We start from the raw sequence: 21,546 nt of genomic DNA on the forward strand, positions 1-21,546 counted from the left end.
GAGCCAGGCCTGGAGGGGGGGCACGATGGCGAGCGTCTGGTGGCCGGGCTTTTACCCATGGAGCCCGGCCGGGCTCAGCCCGAAGAGGAAACATGGGCCCCCCCTCCCATGGGCCCACCACCCGTGGGAGGGGCCAAAGGGGTCGGGTGCAGTGTGGGATGGGTGGCAGCAGAGGGAGGGGACCCTGGCGGTCCGATCCTCGGTTGCAGAAACTGGCTCTTGGGACGTGGAATGTCACCTCTCTGGTGGGGAAGGAGCCGGAGCTAGTGCGTGAGGTCGAGAGGTTCCGGCTAGAAATAGTCGGTCTCACCTCGACGCACGGCTCTGGTTCTGGAACCAGTCTCCTTGAGAGGGGCTGGACATACTTCCACTCTGGAGTTGCCCAAGGTGAGAGGCGTCGGGCAGGAGTGGGCATACTTGTTGCTCCCCATCTCGGCGCCTGTACGTTGGGGTTTACCCCGGTGAACGAGAGGGTAGCATCCCTCCGCCTACGGGTGGGGGGACGGGTTCTGACTGTCGTTTGTGCTTACGGGCCGAACGACAGTTCAGATTACCCACCCTTTTTGGAGTCCTTAGAGGGGGTACTGGAGAGTGCTCCTCCTGGGGACTCCCTTGTTCTGCTGGGGGACTTCAACGCTCACGTGGGCAATGACAGTGAGACCTGGAGGGGCGTGGTTGGGAGGAACGGCCCGCCCGACCTGAACTCGAGCGGTGTTCTGTTGCTGGACTTCTGTGCTCGCCATGGATTGTCCATAACGAACACCATGTTCAAGCATAAGGGTGTCCATATGTGCACTTGGCACCAGGACACCCTAGGCCGCAGTTCGATGATCGACTTTGTCATCGTTTCATCGGATCTGCGGCCGTATGTCTTGGACACTCGGGTGAAGAGAGGTGCGGAGCTGTCCACTGACCACTACCTGGTGGTGAGTTGGCTCCGGTGGTGGGGGCGAAAGCCGGTCAGACCTGGCAGGCCCAAACGTGTTGTGAGGGTCTGCTGGGAACGTCTGGCGGAATCCCCTGTGAGACGGAGCTTTAACTCCCATCTCCGGCAAAACTTCGAACACGTCCCGGGGGAGGTGGGGGACATGGAGTCTGAGTGGACCGTGTTCCGTGCCTCCATTGTCGAGGCGGCCGATCGGAGCTGTGGCCGCAAGGTTGTCGGTGCCTGTCGCGGCGGCAACCCTCGAACCCGCTGGTGGACACCTTCGGTGAGGGATGCCGTCAGGCTGAAGAAGGAGTCCTATCGGGCCTTTTTGGCCTGTGGGACTCCGGAAGCAGCTGATGGGTACCGGCGGGCGAAGCGGCATGCGGCTCGGGCGGTTGCTGAGGCAAAAACCCGGGCGTGGGAGGAGTTTGGAGAGGCCATGGAGAAAGACTTCCGTACGGCTTCGAGGCGATTCTGGTCCACCATCCGGCGTCTCAGGGGGGGGAAGCGGTGCAGCACCAACACTGTTTATAGTGGGGATGGTGTGCTGCTGACCTCTACTCGGGACGTTGTGGGCCGGTGGGCAGAGTACTTCGAAGACCTCCTCAATCCCACCAACATGCCTTCCACTGAGGAAGCGGAGCCTGGGGACTCTGGGTTGGGCTCTCCAATCTCTGGGGACGAGGTCGCCGAGGTGGTTAAAAAGCTCCTCGGTGGCAGGGCCCCGGGGGTGGATGAGATCCGCCCGGAGTTTCTTAAGGCTCTGGATGTTGTAGGGTTGTGTTGGTTGACGCGACTCTGCAATGTCGCATGGACATCGGGGGCAGTTCCCCTGGATTGGCAGACTGGGGTGGTGGTCCCCCTGTTCAAAAAGGGGGACCGGAGGGTGTGCTCCAATTATAGAGGGGTCACACTCTTAAGCCTCCCTGGCAAGGTCTATTCAGGGGTCCTGGAGAGGAGGGTCCGTCGGATAGTCGAACCTCGGATTCAGGAAGAGCAGTGTGGTTTTCGTCCTGGTCGTGGAACGCTGGACCAGCTCTACACCCTCGGCAGGGTCCTGGAGGGTGCATGGGAGTTCGCCCAACCAGTCTACATGTGTTTTGTGGACCTGGAGAAGGCGTTCGACCGTGTCCCTCGGGGAGCCCTGTGGGGGGTTCTCCGGGAGTATGGGGTACCGGGCCCTTTGATACGGGCTGTCAGGTCCCTGTATGACCGGTGTCAGAGTCTGGTCCGCATTGCCGGCAGTAAGTCGGGCTCGTTTCCGGTGAGAGTTGGACTCCGCCAGGGCTGCCCTTTGTCACCGATTCTGTTCATCACTTTCATGGACAGAATTTCTAGGCGCAGCCAAGGTGTTGAGGGGATCCGATTTGGTGGCCTTAGGATCTCATCTCTGCTTTTTGCAGACGATGTGGTCCTTTTGGCTTCATCAGATCGTGATCTGCAGCTCTCGCTGGAGCGGTTCGCAGCCGAGTGTGACGCGGCCGGGATGAGGATCAGTGCCTCCAAATCCGAGGCCATGGTCTTGAGCCGGAAAAGGGTAGAGTGCCTTCTCCGGGTCAGGGGGGGTGTCCTGCCCCAAGTGGAGGAGTTTAAGTATCTCGGGATCTTGTTCACGAATGGGGGAAGAAGGGAGCGGGAGATCGACAGGCGGATTGGCGCAGCGTCTGCTGTCAAGCGGGCGCTGTACCGGTCCGTCGTGGTGAAGAGAGAGCTGAGCCAAAAAGCGAAGCTCTCGATTTACCGGTCGATCTACGTTCCCACCCTCATCTATGGTCATGAGCTTTGGGTCATGACCGAAAGAACGAGATCGCGGATACAAGCGGCCGAAATGGGTTTTCTCCGTAGGGTGGCTGGGCTCTCCCTTAGAGATAGGGTGAGAAGCTCAGTCATCCGGGAGGGACTCAGAGTAGAGCCGCTGCTCCTTCACATCGAGAGGAGCCAGTTGAGGTGGCTCGGGCATCTGGTCAGGATGCCTCCTAGACGCCTCCCTGGTGAGGTGTTCCGGGCACGTCCCACCGGGAGGAGGCCCCGGGGAAGACCCAGGACACGCTGGAGGGACTATGTCTCTCGGCTGGCCTGGGAACGCCTCGGGATTCCCCCGGAGGAGCTAGAAGAAGTGGCTGGGGAGAGGGAAGTCTGGGCCTCCCTTCTGAAGCTGCTACCCCCGCGACCCGACCTCGGATAAGCGGAAGAAGATGGATGGATGGATGGATGGATGGGTTGTATTTCTGCGTGAAGTTGTTTTGTCATTTCATTCAGTAACTTTCCCTCAGCTCTTCAGTGCTCTGTTTTCCTCCCATGGGCAGCCTGTTGCTTTCTTTCTTATACTCTTAGAAAGCTTATTTAAAAAGATATCATTCTTAAGTGACCAGTGATCTACAGATTAAGACACTTTATCAGGGTTTCCCTCAGTGTATTATAAGCCTGGCGGCCCATCATGCTTTAACTATATATGTATATATATATGTATATATATATATGTATATATATATATATATATATATATATATATATATATATATATATACACTCTATATATAATGTATTTACAGTCATAATTTTAAAGTGTAGCAGGAAACCGGCGTGCCCGGAGAGAAACCTGCAAATTTCTTTTTGATATTTTATTCATGAAATGTAATTACAAAATGTATTTCTGACATTTTGTAATTAAATGTCAGAAATACATTTAATTATTTCTGAGCCTTTATTGTGAAATAAAGGCTCTAGTGGCCTTTATTTAATAGTAATAGACAGGAAAGTGAGTTATGAGAGAGGGGATTCAAACCCAGTACTTTGTTGCTGCAAGGCAACAGTGCTCCCAACTGAGCCACTGTCCAACCGTTTTATTCACAAAATTAATGTTTTATTAACATCTAAGGAGAATTTAGAGGCCAATTAACCAAGCAGTCATGATTTTAGACTGTGGCAGGAAGCCGGAGCGCCTGGAGAGAAACCTGCAAACAGGATACTTGTCTAATCTTTTTACCCTTTGATCCCAGAAATTTTGTGTCTCTTGTCATGAATGTTTAAGTAACTGAATTCAACAACACATGTTGTGTCCCAGTTACTGAAACGTCTCCAGCCTCAAAATGCTCGGTTATTTTCTCATCAAGGATATTTTTCTTAACTAAATTAGAAATTTCTAGCTCCTCTGTGAAAGCACCTTAATCGCTTTTGAGAGGAGGGGCTGGAGAAACAGTCGCATTAAATCTTTTTACCCGGTCTTTGTCTTCTTCCTTTTCTTTTGATAAAGGTAAATGAAGCCCCTTCTGAACATGACAATGTAGAAGCAGTTGTGATAGTTTGTGGACTAATTTTAAGCGATAAAAAAAGAAAAGGCGTTTGATAAAAGACGGAGCCGCTCTATTTGCTGCACTACGATTTGGAGGCGAGTTATGTTTTTTTGTAGTTAAGTTTTAACTGAATAAACATAACCACATATTATAAACATATATAAAAATGATCTTTACATGTAGTAATAAACATTTCCACATATCACCTCTGATGTCCACCGGACTCTCAGTTGCCATGTCAACTGTTTTTGATTCCCCTCCGTTCTTACATCACCGCGCTTTCTTTTTTTTTTTTTTTTTTTACCCCTCCAGGGGGTCTTTTGTGGGCTCTAGTGTCCCTTATGTGATAGTGGGCTGACAGGAAACAGGGAAGGAGAGGGGGGAAGACATGCGGCAAATGTCGTCGGGTCCGGGAGTCAAACCCGGGACTGCCGCGTCGAGGACTCAAGGCCTCCAAATACGGGTCGCGCTAACCACTACGCCACCACGGCACGCCCTGTCACCGCGCTTTCTGATTGGCTACCTGTCACATTCAACAGGCTGCGTCCTCGCTCCCAGTCAGGGAAAACCCCACAGGTTTGAAACCCCCACAGATTGGGCATGTTCAACACACCATGCACTGCAGGACGGTATAGGATTGTCATAAAGGGAAAATCGGGGCAAAAAAAAAGAGGCTTCAGCGGGAACACCAAGTGCAGAAGCAGTTTCTGACGGTTTCTCCTCCCTCCCACCCCGGGCCGCAGCAAAATTGCTAAGTCTTGACCGGTCCGCAGTAATAAAAAGGTTGGAGACCACTGCACTATGGTATTTGTAGTTTGGTTGGTCTGGTAGGCCATTAATAATAGATATGTGAAATCATCTTGTGGGTCGAATACAATTGCATTGGGGGGCAAATGTGCTCTGCTTGCCTTGAGCTGCCACATTTCTCCATTAGCAACAGATCCCAGATGGCATTGTGTGTAATTTGTCACCCAAGTTTAAATGATTTGAGCTTGGATTGCGGAACACCTCACTTCACTTTTGCAAAAGATGCTCTTGAGTCTCAGTATCAATTTCTAATTACTAATTTGCCATTACTAATTAGGAGCAGTAGAGTAAAAATGTACTGGATATGATTTCCTTTCTTTCACCTTTCCAACTATGTTCTACTTTGTACCATACAACATCCCCATAAAAAAAGAAGACAAAATGTATTAGCGTTCAGTAGAATGGACAATTTTGCAAGGCACTGCAACTTAAACATTCTTCCTGACAAGATATGACTCTTGCGCAAAAATTTTGTCACTACCATTACAACTCTTTCAAGTGTTTGGTTTTCTTTCACCAATGAGCCACTCAAGGAGGAAGTACGTAGCATCCGCACAGTGCAGACAGGACTGTCCCACTGTTGCCACATCCTTCAATCTTGCGTTTTTCTTTGTGGGTCCTTCTGAAAACACTAGACCCTTGAGCAGAGGCAGGAAGAGGAAGAGCCACGTGAGTGAGAGGCAAACAATGTAATGTGGAAGTAGATTATTGACAAAAAGAGGCTGGCAGATGACAGGGAAAGACGGGTACATGTCGGATAGATGAGAGTAAAATATGATTTTCAAAGTCGATGAAATGGTCCTGAGGAACATTGTTGTGGGTTTAGTCACACAATATGTTGCGGGCTGTTCTAAACAAAGTGCTAACACTTTCAGTACTCTCCTCATGGAGGGGATGCAAAGAGGAAAAGATAAGTTTGAAGTAAAGACCTTAACTAAACATCATTACTAAAGGATCTAGGGATGGGGGATAAAAGGGCGGTACTTTCCCTAAGTGGATCGGACATCGACATGCTGCTGTGAGGTGGCATTGAGTCCATGGTGACTGAAGTGGTCGGGGCATAATTGTGACAGAATAGCGTTCTGGGGAAAAGGAGTTTTGGCTTATGCTCAAATGGGTTGGAGGCTGGGTGTGCCTGCCGGAGCCTGCATGGTTTTTGGGGTCATGGGTAGGCTGGCAGGTCACCCTGCTTGACTGGTTTGAGTTCTCCCAGACTTCTCCCACCTGGGAGCTCTGGGAGGTCTGTAGCCTTGGCCGACGCTGCTTTTGTGTGGGCGCAGGTGGAACAAACAAAAGAAAATCGTTACCTTCCATTCTGAGCCCTATTTATAGCTGGAACATGAGTATTTGTTTTTTGTACTCTGCCTGCGGCCACAGCGAAACCCCCATGTTCTTATAGATATTCAGAAATTACCTTCACTGCCACTTACAATGAAACCCTTTTGCCGATACTAAATAAAAAATAATCAGTGGGCTGCTTGTCTGGTATCTGGAAGTGTTTCGAGTGTCATGGGAGCTCGTTTCCATCTTTCTGTTTTAGCAAAGTATGAAATTCTGTGTTATTAAATTTCAACTATCCACCTGGAGAGCTTTCATTGTTAGCACACTCACACAAATAAAGAAAAAGTTCGGATAGAGACTGTGATCATCAATTCATATGGTAATTTCAAATCAGGGAGTGTTTTATTTGGACTTTTCCTCTGCTTCAGGCTACGCCACGAGGCCTTTTGACCAAAATACACAAGAGACATAGCAATTAGCTCAGAAAATGGAGGGCTTCTTAAGCTGCACACCCCCTTGTGGTAATTTAGGGACACAGCAGAAATGTTACAGTGGCAAAGAACATTGTATATTATCATCAAGGAAAGCGGTAATGAAATGCTGTTAGTAGTAACACTAATATATGGGAGATTAATAATATTTCAAGCCAAACATTAACTTCCTGTTTTCATACAATTTGGCTTTAGCATTGTAGCTTCATTAGCAGCTACAGAAAGTTAGAAAACTAGCACATGAAACCACTTAATTGTGAATAAGACAATACACATGTTTTTGTTAGATTTAATAAGCAAATTGTCAGTGGAAATAATTACTGAAGCTGAAGTCTACACTCCCCTCTGTCATATCCACGTGTAGTTGTGGTAATGTGGAAAGAATAAAAGTCTGTCTAAACGTTTTGGGGGTTTTTGTTGTTGTTTTTTGTTTGGTTTTTTTACACAATTTTCTCCTAATGTGTGAAAGAAACTAATGGCACAAACAAAACAAAGCAAATCACGTGGGCATCTGAGTATTATTCCCAGGAAGAAGAAAAAAAAAAAAAAAAGTACAACTCTGTAATCCTGCCAGCAGCAGAAGGGTGAAAGTCTATCATGAAGTGATTTGTTTAGAACAAAAGTCATTTTTAGGTAATTTACAAAGATGACAAGTTGAATTTGCTTCCAATCATGGCATCCTCTCTTGGGGTTGGTTAATCTAATTCAGTATGAATAAATAAGCAGCTGCTGTTTGGAATGCCTAGCGCCATGTCTAGAAAACACTGACTTTTCAATGGTAGATGCAGGAGGAACTCAAAATATTGCATATTAAGTATTTCAGAGATGATTTTTGTAACTGAAGGGGTAAACAAATTTTTATTATTTTTTTTCTGTTTCTGATTTTTTTTTTTTTTACACAAAAGTAATGAAAAGCCACGTTGCAGCTGAGATTCTGAAGGATGTTAGAGTTGGGGGTGGGTGGATCTGCGCTGTGGAGGGTAAAGGGTTTTGTTTTGAGCCGCAGAGCAGCAGCCTCAGCAGCATTCTCAGTGAGTTCATGGACAAGTTAATGTGACAGATTGAAAGGGACGCTTTCTCTCTCTCTGTGTGTGTGTGTGTGTGTGTATGGATTTGTGGTTGTGGTTGGGGGGCGCCATGCGCGTCGTCGTGAATAGTGCATCATGTGGCAACGGTGAAGCTGCCTGCTTAGACGAGCTTAGCCCCATTCTCTTTATTTTGTCAAATTAAAGGCTCATTTCACACAAATCACAAAAAATATCCTCACACTGTGTCACAAGGACGTTGTTTTGGAGTGACCTGCCACTGCAGTGCTTTTTACAATTCTCTCTTTTTTTTTTCTTAAGTTCAACTCTACAAACTAAATTTATTCTTTTTATATAGTGCCTTGCAAAAGTATTCTCAGCCCTTACCCTTTATTCACTTTGCCACATTTGACTTTGATTTATTTTAATCGGATTCTATGTGATATTCCAATTCAGTTTTAGCTGTGAATTTGAAAGGAAAATGATTCATGATTTTTTTCCTGTTTTTTTTTTTATTTATTTTTTTACCAATATAAACCTGAGATATGATATGCATTTAGAACCAGATGTCAGTTTGGGTATTTTCCTGTAGCTGCACATGGACAACAATGGATATTTTGTCCATTTCTATTTTTAAGATAATCAGTCTGGTTGTCTGATGGGGCTGTACTACAGAAGAATTGGATTTAGGTCTGAACTTTGGCAGGGCCATATTAATATACATATGCTTTGATGTATTGTAGCTATTTAAGTTTAAGTCTGTTAGGAGACGTTTGTTTCGTCAACGGATTCAAATGTATGTCTCAAGACACTGCATTCTATATTTGAAGGGGCAGTATCACGTACAGTTGACGATTTTGAGCTTTCCGTCATTTTATTATGTCATTCCCTCATCAAATACATAACTGCTGTGTTGCCTTGATTCTTACATGGATGTTTGAGGAAATCCTTGAATCTCCCACGGCAACTATTAAGCTGTGAAAAACACTTGGGTGGACCTAACCCCGCCTTCAAGACGCAGCTCCTCCTCTGAGCTGCAGTTTCCAAGCTTCCGCCTCACAGAGCAGCCCAACTCCCTGACTCACCCCACTCAGCTCCTCCAGACTAGCCAGCAGCAATTAGCAAACACCTGGAGGAACTGTGCATCAGCTAAGATGATTGCACAAGCTGCTTCTTTGCACAACGTTGGTAAAAATGTTATTAAAGGTTTAATAGAGAGGCCATGTTATGATGACTTCCTGAAGGCATAGTTTCAGAAAGAGCAGGAGTTTTTAAAGGGACAGAGGCCCAATTTCAAGGCGTTAAATCCGAAAGTCAAATTTCTTTTAAGTCATATTGGACAATCATATAAGTATTGAAGGTAACATAGTTATATGATTATGCTATAAAATGGCACCATGTGCCTGGAAAACGCATATAACTGCCCCTTTAAGTAGCTTAGAAGCAAAAATCTAAAATATTAGGTATGTTGCATTTCTTTTCCCTTTGCTTGCAGGCAACTAAAGACATTTGCTTCCCATGTATCTATCTGTGCATCTGAACAATCCGTCTCCTCTGCAGCGCCTCACCTTCTCGTATCTTCTGTTTACCTCAGTGCGTTTACCCAGCTCCTTCATTAACACCGAGGTTAAATCAGCAACAGACAGCAGCTGCAGCTGCAGCCAAAAGGGACACGATCACTGATCTGAAGCAGATTAGGTTGTGTGATTGCATACTACGGGTCCTGTGCGCCGCCTCAGCGCTTCAACCCACCTGCCCTTTTCCCTTCCCTCACCTCTCTCCTCGCAGCCTCACCAAGGCTGGATCGATGAAACATCCTGGAAGCAGAGATGCTACATCTTGGCTTTATGGAGTCGTTTCAGGCCTCCTGTGTGTGGCATTACGAATGAGGCCCATAAGGCTGTTGATAAGCTAACGGATAGTTCAGCCATGACAAACCCTAAGATGGAGGTGTATATATATTTTTATATATATATATAAGCCGCAGTACTCTTTGCTTCTTTTATGACATCCTTTCGATTGCGTTATCGATCGGCCCGTAACAGGCTGGATGAAATCGTAATCCCAACGCAGAAATGGGATGCTTGATTAGTACATATCACAACAGCATGGCTGTATCTTTGTTTGCTGTATCAAAGATTATTTTTTTCACAGCAAACCTGAAGGCTGTAAAGCCTGTTGTAAGGTTTTACTCTTCATAAACATTCGTTCCATGTTTATTAAATTTTGCCAGATGTGTCTTAGAACCAAAGACGAAGGGTCTCTGAGCAACTTTACACCTAAGACATGTACGGTGACCATCACAGAGCTGTGAGTAAAATGTTCTTCATAGCAAATGAGAAACATTAAAGCTCCTCTCCTTCTCTTTTCATGTAATATTCATGTTGTTCTCCCACCCAAGAGAGGTCTGAAAAAGTGTGCTGGAAGTAGAATACAAGGTGTTAAAGCGCATTGAAGAGAGAGAGAGAGACTGGTAACCAGGGTTCAGATTTCACCTACAGAGCTCCAGCAGCATTTTGTGTGAAATCCCCGTTTACGATTTGGCACTATGATCTCATTTGAGTGGTTGCTTGGTTAATTGCTACTTATAAAGCGATGCCTTGATTTTCTCCGAGTGAGCGGTTAGCTGAAAGCAGGAGCAAATGAACGCAACGAGCAGAAGCAAATCATATTAGCTCGCACAAAAGCCGAACAGTCGTAAAGGTTAGGTTTTCAAATTTGCTGCCTGTGCAGCCGAAAGGATCAAGAGAATTTTGTCAGCCTGTGTTTTCATAAAACATTAGTTTTTTTATTGACCTGCAATAGAAATGCCAGTGAATTAGTAATATTACAGAATTGAAGTTTGTCTGGCAAAACAAACGCTTTAAACATGTTTTCTCAAGTACACAATTCAATGTTTTCTTTTTCTTCCGTTCTGCTGTCACCGCAGGTGGCAGCGACTTAGATTGTGTGCACAGTACTTCATTTCAAAAAATATTGTAAGAAATGTTGTGATTAAATAAACCATATTTCAAAATGAACTTTTCAAGAGGCTCAATTACAGGCACATTTCAATAAATTGGAAAGTCTCCAAAATCACCATTCTACCTTAAAGTTATGAGTCCTCCCTAAAGCTTGCTAACATTGTTTTTGCTGAAGCTGCCTCCAACTAATTGAGCCATCATTTCCATTATAGCTCTAAAGATGGAGTGTAATATCTAGGTCAGTGTCAGATCCTGCAAATTACATTAATTGTGAGTTGAGTTGTCAGTAGATCTCAGTTTAGGGGTTAAGGTTGTTTGGTTTGAGATCAGGAGAACTTGAAGGCCAAACTAAAGTGGAATATCATATTATGGGTTATGTTTAAATGCTTCAAACAACATCAAAAAAGAAAAACTTGAGTGTTATTTTTTTTTGCTAGTTAGTCCAGTCCTTCATTGCTCCTCTTGCAGCTCTGCTTACAGTTCATTAGTTGGAATAAACTAAATCTGCTTGAAACTAGGAAGCTAGGCTGTGAAGGATCTCAGAAATTAGGCAGACATTCTTATACTTTACATAATTTCCCCCTCTGAAGATATGCTTTTAAATTGGATGATGGTGAAATATAAATGACTTCTTATCTAAATATATAAATGCATTGAGACAAAACATGCTTGGCTTTGAAGTGATTATGTAGGCGGTAAATGTCAAAGTAAGGAAATCATAATGTTTTACACCATGGCATTGCATTTTATATACAAGCTATTACTGTATCTTAGCAGGCTGTACCGTTAAGAAACTGCATTTTCCTTCTCATTATATCCAACTGTGGGCAAATTGTACGTTTTTGACGACTGCCAAGTTTGTTTCTCAGCCGTTAAGCATGATTTCCCCATTGTTTGATAGCACGATGTTTTGTGTTTGCAGTTTTTAATACTTTTCTAACGTTCCATCAAGATAAGTCAGCAGACGCGTTGTTTGGTCGGCTTGAAATTATTGCTGGCAGCACAGCTAGCATGTTGAGGTAAATTATAGAGATAAAGACGTTGCCATGGAGCCAGTCAAAAACAAAAGCACACCCTTGATTTGCCCATATATGTACTTGCAGCTGTAAATAACAAACGTTGTATTTTAGTAAGGAACATAAGCGGGATGAAGTCAGCGGCGATATATAGCTTTTGTTTGTTTTTACTTCTGTGCTTTGCTATGGGTTTTAATTTTTAGAGTCTAAAGATTTATTCTGTTTTGTAACATCGCATAGTGTAATAACGCTGCAACATGGAATTAATGTAACAAAATCAGGCTTCAAAATGTAATAAAACATAATTAAAGCCCTGGGGGCCTTATGGAGCTGCTGACTTAATTTGGATTAAACAGAAGTGCAAATAATTGCTATTCATTTTAATTGTGTTTTTTGATTTGTTGCTTTTAACACTAGTTGTGAGTCTAAATATTGTTTCACTGACGATGTATTCCTGTAACATATAATTACCCAGTAATATTTTTACTTTTCCTGTCTACTTAACATCTCTTACTACAAAAACACGGTGGGCTGCCGGTGGACCGCCGGTGGACCTCCTCGGCGCCCTGACCACCGGGCTTAGCAAGATTTCTCGGTTAAACCTTGATGTTGTTCAGGGCAAAACGATTAAAAATACGTTCAAGAATTTTATTACATTTTGCATCTATTATTACATAATGCTGTATTAATTGTTTTACGTTTGAAAACCCGATTTCATTACGTTATTACATGATGTGACGTTACATGGTGTCTATTAAAATCACTAAAACCGGTTCAACATACCAATCTCTAAACATCTACGCTTTTATTGGCAGCTCAATTTGTGGGTCGTCTTCATATCCATTGCTTACGCATTTATAGCTGTGTCTCAACTGTCATAGTAAAATTTGCCTGTCAAGTCTGTTTATAAATCATAATGATGTTCAATTGGTTTACATCTATATGACCATCCCACTATCTTGATAGTCTTGAGCACTTTTTCCCCATGGCTTGTTCAATATCACAGATTCACAGACTCTGGCTTTTTGTTCACGTTTCAAACTCTTTGGTTTTACTTCTTTGTTGATTTAAAAAAAAAAAAAAAAAAAAACCCCAGAGCTTTAAAAGGGAACATACATTGAGAGCGCAGCTGTTCGTCTCATCATTTAACATTTGTCAGTTGGCACCTTTTGACACACATTAGATGTGTTGTGCTGAAAAGACATAACAGTTTACTGGGATTCAGCCTTGAATAATTTCATCGGAGGTGTCAACACTTCTGAACAGGACAGGTGTAAAGAGGCTCACTGGGTGTGAGGCTGGGGCATCACACTGCTACCAGACTCTACTGGCGTGTTTGATAGAAAATAATAGTGTATTCTTTTGGGTGTGGGTGTGTGTGTGTGTAACACTGCTAATGTGCGCTGCCCTGAACTTTTTCCCAAATGACCAAATGCCAAAACATACTGAACAACAGAGTATAGTGGTGGGTTTTTAGGAAGTTGGTAATTGTTTAATATAAAAAGGGTTTATTTTTACACAAGTAGGCAGATTGAAGATTTAACTGAAGTGTTTTGTCTGGTCAGACTTCTCTCCACGGAGACCAGCATCAACTTTCCCTGCATTGCGGTTACTATATTCAATGTACTTCAACTGCCAGCCTTCAGTCCCGTCTTGCATTAATCACCCTTTCACAGATTTAACAAGATTTATGTTTTTGACATCTGAATCCTCCTACAATAGGTTCAGTTGTCAACTTGCTGTCCGATCCACCTTTGCTTCTAGTTCATATCCTTCCACTTTCATCAAACCAAAATGAAGGGCAGAAGGTTTATTGCCTGCCATTTCCAGGTGCCTCTCTGTTGAGATAAGGTTTTTCATTTTACCTAATGGTGGTCATCAGCTATTGTCTAATTGGAGTGAATTAAGACTCTGTGAGGAGCTGGGTAGAGCATGACAATGAAGGGATTAGAGGATAACAAGTACTCAGGGACCGCTAATGTTTACTGGTGTATAAGTAGATCCATTTCTCAATCCTTTTGCGCCAAATTATCTTGCGTAGCTAAAAATCCATCTGTTTCTCTGCTTTTGTTTATTTATTAATTCAATCTACATTTAACTGTTTGTGTAATTGCGTTTTGATACGGTGGTATTGATTTAAAAATCTGCATACAGATGGTATTATCTGGAAACAGTTTCACAAGGAGGTGCGTTTCAGAAACAAGGCTCTCGACTTTAAAGGATGTAGTTTCTGATAAAGTTTCACCAAATCAAATGTCCTTTGTGCAACTTGATCAAGAAGAAACAGACTAAATATTTGCCAGACCTACGTTTTCCTGCACTTGATAGTTAGTGCAGCTACTGTTACGGTGCCATAGAAACCTCCCTTTTCTGGCATAAATGATTGTACAAAAAAAACGTTAACCTTAATTGTATCCAAAATCAAAAATCGGAAATGAGATTTGAGAATGCACACAAGATCACAATTACAGGTAAAAGTTCCAAAATATGCGTATATCCATGTGATATTTGGAATATTTCCACTAGGCTGGCTGTAGAGAAACCACACACTTTTTGTTTTCACCAGCAAGTTTCTGGCATAATTCTGGCCCAATGTTGACCGTTCTTATTGGAAATAGTGGTACGATTTACGTTAATTCATCAGTCTTCCTAATTAGACCGCATATTTTATGTGTTTTGTGTGGGCTAAGTTTGGATATATGGCAGTAGTTTAAGGTCAACTTGTTTCATTTATTCCAAAATCAGTTTTGATGTTTGTCTGGCATCATTGACAACCAATTTTGTCCAAGATTCAACCACCTTTTCGTATATTTGAGGTGAAGCAAGAAAAAGGGAGGAAGTCTTCCTCTTTTACTCTTGGCAATGTATGTGTACCACTGGGAGCTAAATAGGCCTTGAACTTGATACCATACTCACCATTAGAGGTGTGCCGATCAATCGGTCACAGATCACGGCCGATTTCCGTGAAAAAGTGTATTATCGGTGATCGCCGATCACTGTCTCGTGTTGCCGATCACCAAAACCGATCACCTGCATTTTACTTCACAACCTGCGTCTGCAGCTTATCTCCTCTTCACACTGCACAAGCACGCAGCACCAAATCCTAAGGAATGTGGTGAGGAACTTTAACGCTCAGAGCGAATGGGGAAGCTTGCGTGTTGCGACGGAAAATTACCTCGGGGATGAAGCACGTCAAAATGCATCAACACACCGAATTTAATATGACATTTAAAAAACAAACACTTGACGGAGCATGACTAGATTGAGGCTCACTGCAGGTAAAACATACATCCGGAGCAATCAAACAGCAAGTAAAGCAGCGCACAACTACCAACACTCACCCGGATTAGTGTGATGGTCAGAAAAGCTAAACAAATAAACCAAAAAATATTTAAGTCAACGACCTAGAGGTGTAAGATCCTGGATTCTGCTCTTGCTGTTGACCGCCACTACGTGTAGTAATATTTCACTACTGTGGTGCCGTTTCTGCTCCACCAGACAGTAAACTCTCACTCTGAACGTCTGCTTAAAGTTGCAGCATGTAACGTAAACAAACAAAAGATTTTACATATGTATTAAAACTTTCACTATGTCCTAACATAAAACAGATTATCCCTGAAAAATAATCAATCTCCTCCGCCTCCTCCTTATGTTCTGCAGAATTACTCAGCTTGGTCAGAAACAGCCAGTCAGAGCTAGCAATAATCAGCTAGCCATGTTCTCAGGACGTTTTGATTTAGTAACTCATTATTGTTTATTTTGATGCAATCTGTGTTTAACATTGAATGAATGTTTCCTTTTTTACATGACTTTATTTGTCATATGCAGTGTTGTGAGATTTATTTAAGAACCTTACTGTTAAATATTGTTTTACTGATTGCAGGTTTTTCAGTTGTCCTTTTGACTGAATAGCTGCTGTATTGTGCCTGCAAGTATTTGCATATTTACATCTTAATTAGGTGAATTTATTACCAGATCGTGATTTTGCCAGATCACATAGTAGCATTTATACCTAACGCAAAAAATTAACAGCCAATCCAGATGATCGGCAATGATCGGTGATCGGCCCTCATGGATGATTGGAATTGGAATCGGCAGAAAAAAACTTGATCAGAGCATCCCTACTCACCATATTTGTAATAGTTATCCTTTTAAACTTCACTTTGACTGATATAAACATACTCCATGTCATTACTCAACCTTTAATCTACAATACAGCCTTTCCTATAGAGAAATTTGTATTGGGCATGAGGTCAGCTTAAGATTTCAGTGGTGCTTCAGGTTGTTGAGGTGCTTCTCTCTTGGTTGGTGTTCTGTCAGGTAATGCTGATATAAAAGTGGATTCACTGCAGACAAAGATACTGCTGTTTCAGCTGTTTCCGGCTTATGGTAGGCATGAATTTACGTGATTCTTGGTTTGTATTAGAACCTCCTGACCCATTTCAATCCATCTGAGGGGCACATTTTGGGCCAGCTGGGTTAAAACTTGGAGCCAATGGAGTACTGTATCAGGACAATAACACAGATCCACTTAACTTCCAACCTGAACCCTGTAGAAATATTTTGGACGTTGCTTGAAAGCCCAGGCTATCGCAGAAGTGAGCTCTACCATTTCATGAGAACAGCATGATCAAATATCCAGATAAAATTAAGACCAAAACTTGTTAATTCTTTCCAGGTCAACCTTGTTGTTGACCTCAGAGAAGTCGGGTTTTGACTTCTTCCGGCGCAGTAAAAGATGCCGATACAAAACACACAACACTGAAGATCCACACAGCACAATCAACAAAAAAGAAAGTTGACTTTTCACTGGTACTCTGCCATACCTTTTAAAGCTCAAATGTGCCATTATACACATTATTGCCAGGAGAATTAAGATTGTTTAAAAATACTTGTATTAACATTTAGAGATGCACTGATCCCCTTTTTTCCACTTCCGATACCGACACCCGAGGTTTAGTATTGGCTGATTCCGACCCAATACAGAAAAAACAAAAACAAGCTGAAATGACTTGAATTTTTTAATTTTTTTTTAAACACAGACATAAATGTATTGAATCACAAATTTGAGATAATTCTGCACCAGTACAGCACACTTAAATACACCAAAGCTTCTCAAGCTTGGTCAAACATGTAAAAACAACTTGAATTTTTTCAGTCATAGGAGTAAAACAGCCAAAGTAAGATAAATAATAGAAAAACTGACATGTTTGACCTTAGTTAAACATGTAAAAATAAACTGCAACAAATCTTCTTTCAAATGATTCAGAAAGTGCAATTAGGAATTATAAATATAATGTTAAATAATAATAAAGCATGATATCGCTCAGAGTACAAAGAAAGAGTGAATAGATCCATCCTTATGGATTGGGCACACTGTCACTGATACCCCCATTTTTTTTCAATATCAGCACCAATATGGATATTAATATCAGATCGATGCCTCTCCATTAATCTCTTCCTCATTTCTCCTCTTCTCTTGGTTTGGCCCCTGCCTCATGAGTCCACTTCAGAAATAGGGGTCACCTGTGTCGATCTAATGACAAATCTTCTAGGATTACCAGTAATCCCGCAGCAGTAAAATCTGTTTGCCGACAGCTGTGCTCTTCCTAACAGTGTTGTCGCTTCCTGTACAAACTCTGCCCTACATACCAGAAAAAGCTCGACTCCTTTCTGAGAAAAAAAGGGGGTGGGGGAGGGGAAATATTAATTTTCTGCATCAGTGGATTCCAATTTGATGCTATTTTTCTCCATTTCTTCTTTGGTGTTTTGTTGTATTTGACTTGCATGTGATGCTGATTTCTTCTGTGAATGATTATAGGGTTGGTGTGAATTTATTGTGAGTAAACGGCAATATTCTTCGGGAGTCATGAATTTCCCCTGGGCCTTCACTTTCAATTCGCAAACTCCTTTATTTTTTGGTGGTTGTTGTTTTTTTTCCCCTGGCCTCGCAAAGAATGACTCACCAATAATTTAGCCATCACTTCACTCAGTGAGTAGATGTTCAATCGAACAGAAATGCACTCCTGCTTTTGTTTACAATCTCTTTTTTTCCATCTTGAATAAATTGAAGCTGAAATAGAAGATCACTGAGACAAACAAATCCTCGAAGATATTAGTTTTATCGATCCGGCTGTCCTCGCATCTGCAACGTCTAATAATACCAGAGTGTGATTCCATAATATCACAGTTGGCAATGGAGTTCAATTCATTTATAGAGAGAGATTAAATCTTCACTCATGACTGCACTAAAAGATTATTAAAGGAAAACGCTCCTCGCACCAGGTTTTCAGCTTGCCGTTCACATTTAAGTTTCTCCTTTCTGTTTTTGTTTGTTTTTCTCTACCCACCTCAGGTGGTGTACAAGAACAACGATATCCGACTGGAGCTCTCTCGCCTGGCCCGCATCGTTGACCCTAAGATGAAGCTCCAAGGAGACGTGGTTTTCAAGTGTGAAAACGTTCCCACTCTCGACCCCATCAACTTCGAGACCCCCGACTCCTTCCTGGCCTTGCCCAAGTGGAACACCAAGCGCGTCGGCTCCATATCCTTTGACTTCCGCACTTCGGAACCCAATGGGTTGATACTCTTCACCCACGGCAAACCGCAAAACCGGCGCGACGCCAAGGGCCAGAAGAACAACAAGGTGGACTTCTTTGCAGTGGAGCTGCTAGATGGAGGGCTGTACCTTCTTCTGGACATGGGCTCCGGGACCATCAAGGTCAAGGCCACTCAGGCTAAAGTCAGCGACGGGGCCTGGCACCATGTGGACATCCAGAGGGACGGCCGCTCTGGTAAGGATGCTGAAAACAATAAAGTAGGGGAGGGAGTACTTTGAGAACATTTTGTTGTGCAGTTTTCAGGATTTAGTATGTAACTTTTTCAAAAATATGTTGGGGTCTTTCCTTTTACATTTTGGTAAAAACCGTCATTGTATCATCACAGTATAATATGAGACAAATAATGTGTGAAAAGATTAAAGTCTTCCACTGTCTCTCTGGGCTACTATTGGTGTCTGAAGAAATTAACCACTTCTGGTCAAAACCAACAAATCAGGGCCAGGAGGAGGGTCATAGGCTGTCAATCAACCTCAGATACACGCTGCTCAGTGTGCCAATGGTGGAGAAACAACTTACCATTACAGGAAAACTGTTCATCCACCATTATCGTTGGCTATGCTTCTTAGCCCGAGCATTCATGGCAGATTCTGCTGACTGGAAGAAGCTGTAGCATAGCAGAGAGCATGATTGACAGCGCTAAGTTCTTCCTCCTGGCTGTGATTGTTTTTTTCTGACCAAGCTGTGCATTTGTCTCGTACTACACTGTCACAACATAGTGACTGTTTTAACAAATATGGAAAAAACGTATTTGTTTAAATAAAAGTTACATATCCCATCTTAAAGCCAGCTGTCAGATGTTTTTATCAGTTAATAATGATCCATATCAAAAATATGAATATATTATTTTAATCTGATTATATAGTGTAAACATCTAACAACCAAACCCTGACCTTTCCCTAACAAAAACTGAAGCTTGCAGACACAACATTTATCATCTTGTCAAAACTTTGAACCACTGCTGCACATTAAGTTACAATGAAATTATTGGAAACATTTTGCCTACCACAGCACTCGGTAAAGTAATTATGCACTAGCTTGTTTTAGCTTCCTGGGATTCCCAACCTTAGAATGTTATAAAGCTTTAATAGAAATAGATGGCTCAAAATGATTTATTGCCAGGGTAAAGTTCTCTTCTTCTCTAAATAGCAACTGAGCCCCTTCTATTTTTTTCTGGCTTCCTTCCATCTGTTGGTTTCCTGACCTCAAAACATAGCTAAATACACAGAAAATGCTTGAGGAAGATTGTATTGGCGAACAGGGGTTGAAACTTCTCTTGCCTTAAGCTCCAGACTCAATACAATCTCTGCATTAGGAGAGATCCTCCAGAGAACACGGTTGTGTTAGTTGCTGTGTTATATATCAGGTTGGAGCAGCCAATTTAGCCATGTGTCAGAGCTCGCTGCTTTGATTAATCACCGGCACAGCCCCCAAGTGCGATAGCGGAGCAGAAAGTTGGATTTCTTCACTGGGAAAAAGAGGAATGAGACAGATAAATGGATAGCAGACTGAAAGATGGTTAAGAACAGGCATAATCACACTTGTGGCATGAGTGAAATGTTAATAAGAAGTCTGGGTGAATTAAATTTCATGTCCACAAAGAGCTTGGGTTTCTGCCGCGCTGCAAGATGAATATAACATTTGGGAACTCATATTTCACTGTTCTCGTGCAAGCTAATGGTAGGCTGTGAGGGAAAAACGAGATATTTTTCTTTATCTCCTATACCATATGCTTTTGACCTCAACAGAGGCTGAAGAAGATATCCTGTACAGCATAGGCTATGTGATATGAGCAGAGTCCGCCTGCTGAATAATACGTCCGTTTCTATTTAAAAAAGAAAAAAGTAAAATATTTAAGGTGGCAATTAAGATATAACAACTATAAGGCAAAATGAAAGTAATACAGGCCCAGACATCTGTCTTCTTAGAATATTCCTACGCTTTCATTACTTGTCACTCTGGCATATCTGAGCTTGTGAAGCAAATTTCAACACCGAACAAAGATGACATAAGTCGACACAAAAGGCTCTTTTCAGATTTCATTTAAGGGAAAAAGGTATCCGAACTAACCTGACCCTATGTAAGTAAATGAAATGCCTGTCTTTTTAAATCATGATTTAACGGAGAATACACACATTTTTTCTTTCATTCCACTAGCCACACCCAAACACTTCAAGAAATCACTTGAATAGAATCCGATGTCATCTAGTAGGCTAAGGCTCCATTTACACTACAACGCCAGGACAGTAAAACAAATGTTTTGTCCTCTCGTTCACATGGTAACAACGTTTTGGATGGACAAAACTACAAAGGTAAATCGAAAACATAAGCAAACGATGATGCCAGTCACGTCATCATTCATCCAGTTTTCAAACAACGCATTCACAATGACAGTGGACTGGATTATTTGCCGTGTTTAAGCAAAATCCGCTGATTTGCTTGAAGTATATACAGATTGCACATGCGCCTCTATACAATCAAAGGATTATGACAACGTTCCTGTGGATCAGAAACTGTTCAAACTTACACCACCTCCTATAGGCTTTCTATACTCACTGCATGATTTCCAGTCCTATTCGCGTTTTCATTCCATTGATGTGTAAATGCGGATTTTTTTCAGATACACGATGGAAAAAGTTTTTGTAAAGATTTGGAAAACAAGCCTACAAGCTCTATAAAAAAAGTAATACCTCATGGTCCAATCTAAAGGATTCAAGGACTGTAGCGAAGTATTAGTTATTGACATTTTTCAGGCTGGAAAGGGCTACAAAGCAATTTCCTGGGATTTTGGACTCCAGCGAATCAAAATGAGATTCACAAAAGAGCCCTGAAAAGCATCAAGCCGGGCCTCAATCTTGTCATTTAAGGCCAGTGTTCACGATTCAACAATAGAAGAGAGACTTGGCAAAAATGGCGTCCATGAGAGCGTTTCGAGATGAAAAACTCTTCAAAAATAGACACAAAGGCCTGCTACTCATTCAGAAAAAAAACCATCTTGATGTTCCCTAAGACTTTTTGGAAAATATTCTGTAGACCGACGAGACAAATGTGGGAATTGTTGGAAATTGTGCGACCTGCTCCATCTAGTAATAAAATGAACGTAGACAGAAATAAAAAATACAATC

At 42.5% G+C, this 21,546-nt stretch overlaps 1 protein-coding gene across 10 annotated transcripts in view; it reads left to right on the plus strand.

Moving 5' to 3' along the window:
- Window positions 1-21,546, plus strand: part of nrxn3b (neurexin 3b) — a 424,389-nt gene that overhangs the window by 106,547 nt on the left and 296,296 nt on the right. For all 10 annotated transcript variants that reach the window (XM_032584566.1, XM_032584568.1, XM_032584558.1 and 7 more), the window contains one exon: window positions 18,160-18,598. In XM_032584566.1, coding sequence (XP_032440457.1) covers window positions 18,160-18,598 — 439 coding nt within the window. The remainder of the gene's footprint in view (window positions 1-18,159; window positions 18,599-21,546) is intronic.

This window comes from Xiphophorus hellerii, chromosome 15, assembly GCF_003331165.1.
Source record: "Xiphophorus hellerii strain 12219 chromosome 15, Xiphophorus_hellerii-4.1, whole genome shotgun sequence".
NCBI classification, from domain to species: Eukaryota; Metazoa; Chordata; class Actinopteri; order Cyprinodontiformes; family Poeciliidae; genus Xiphophorus; species Xiphophorus hellerii.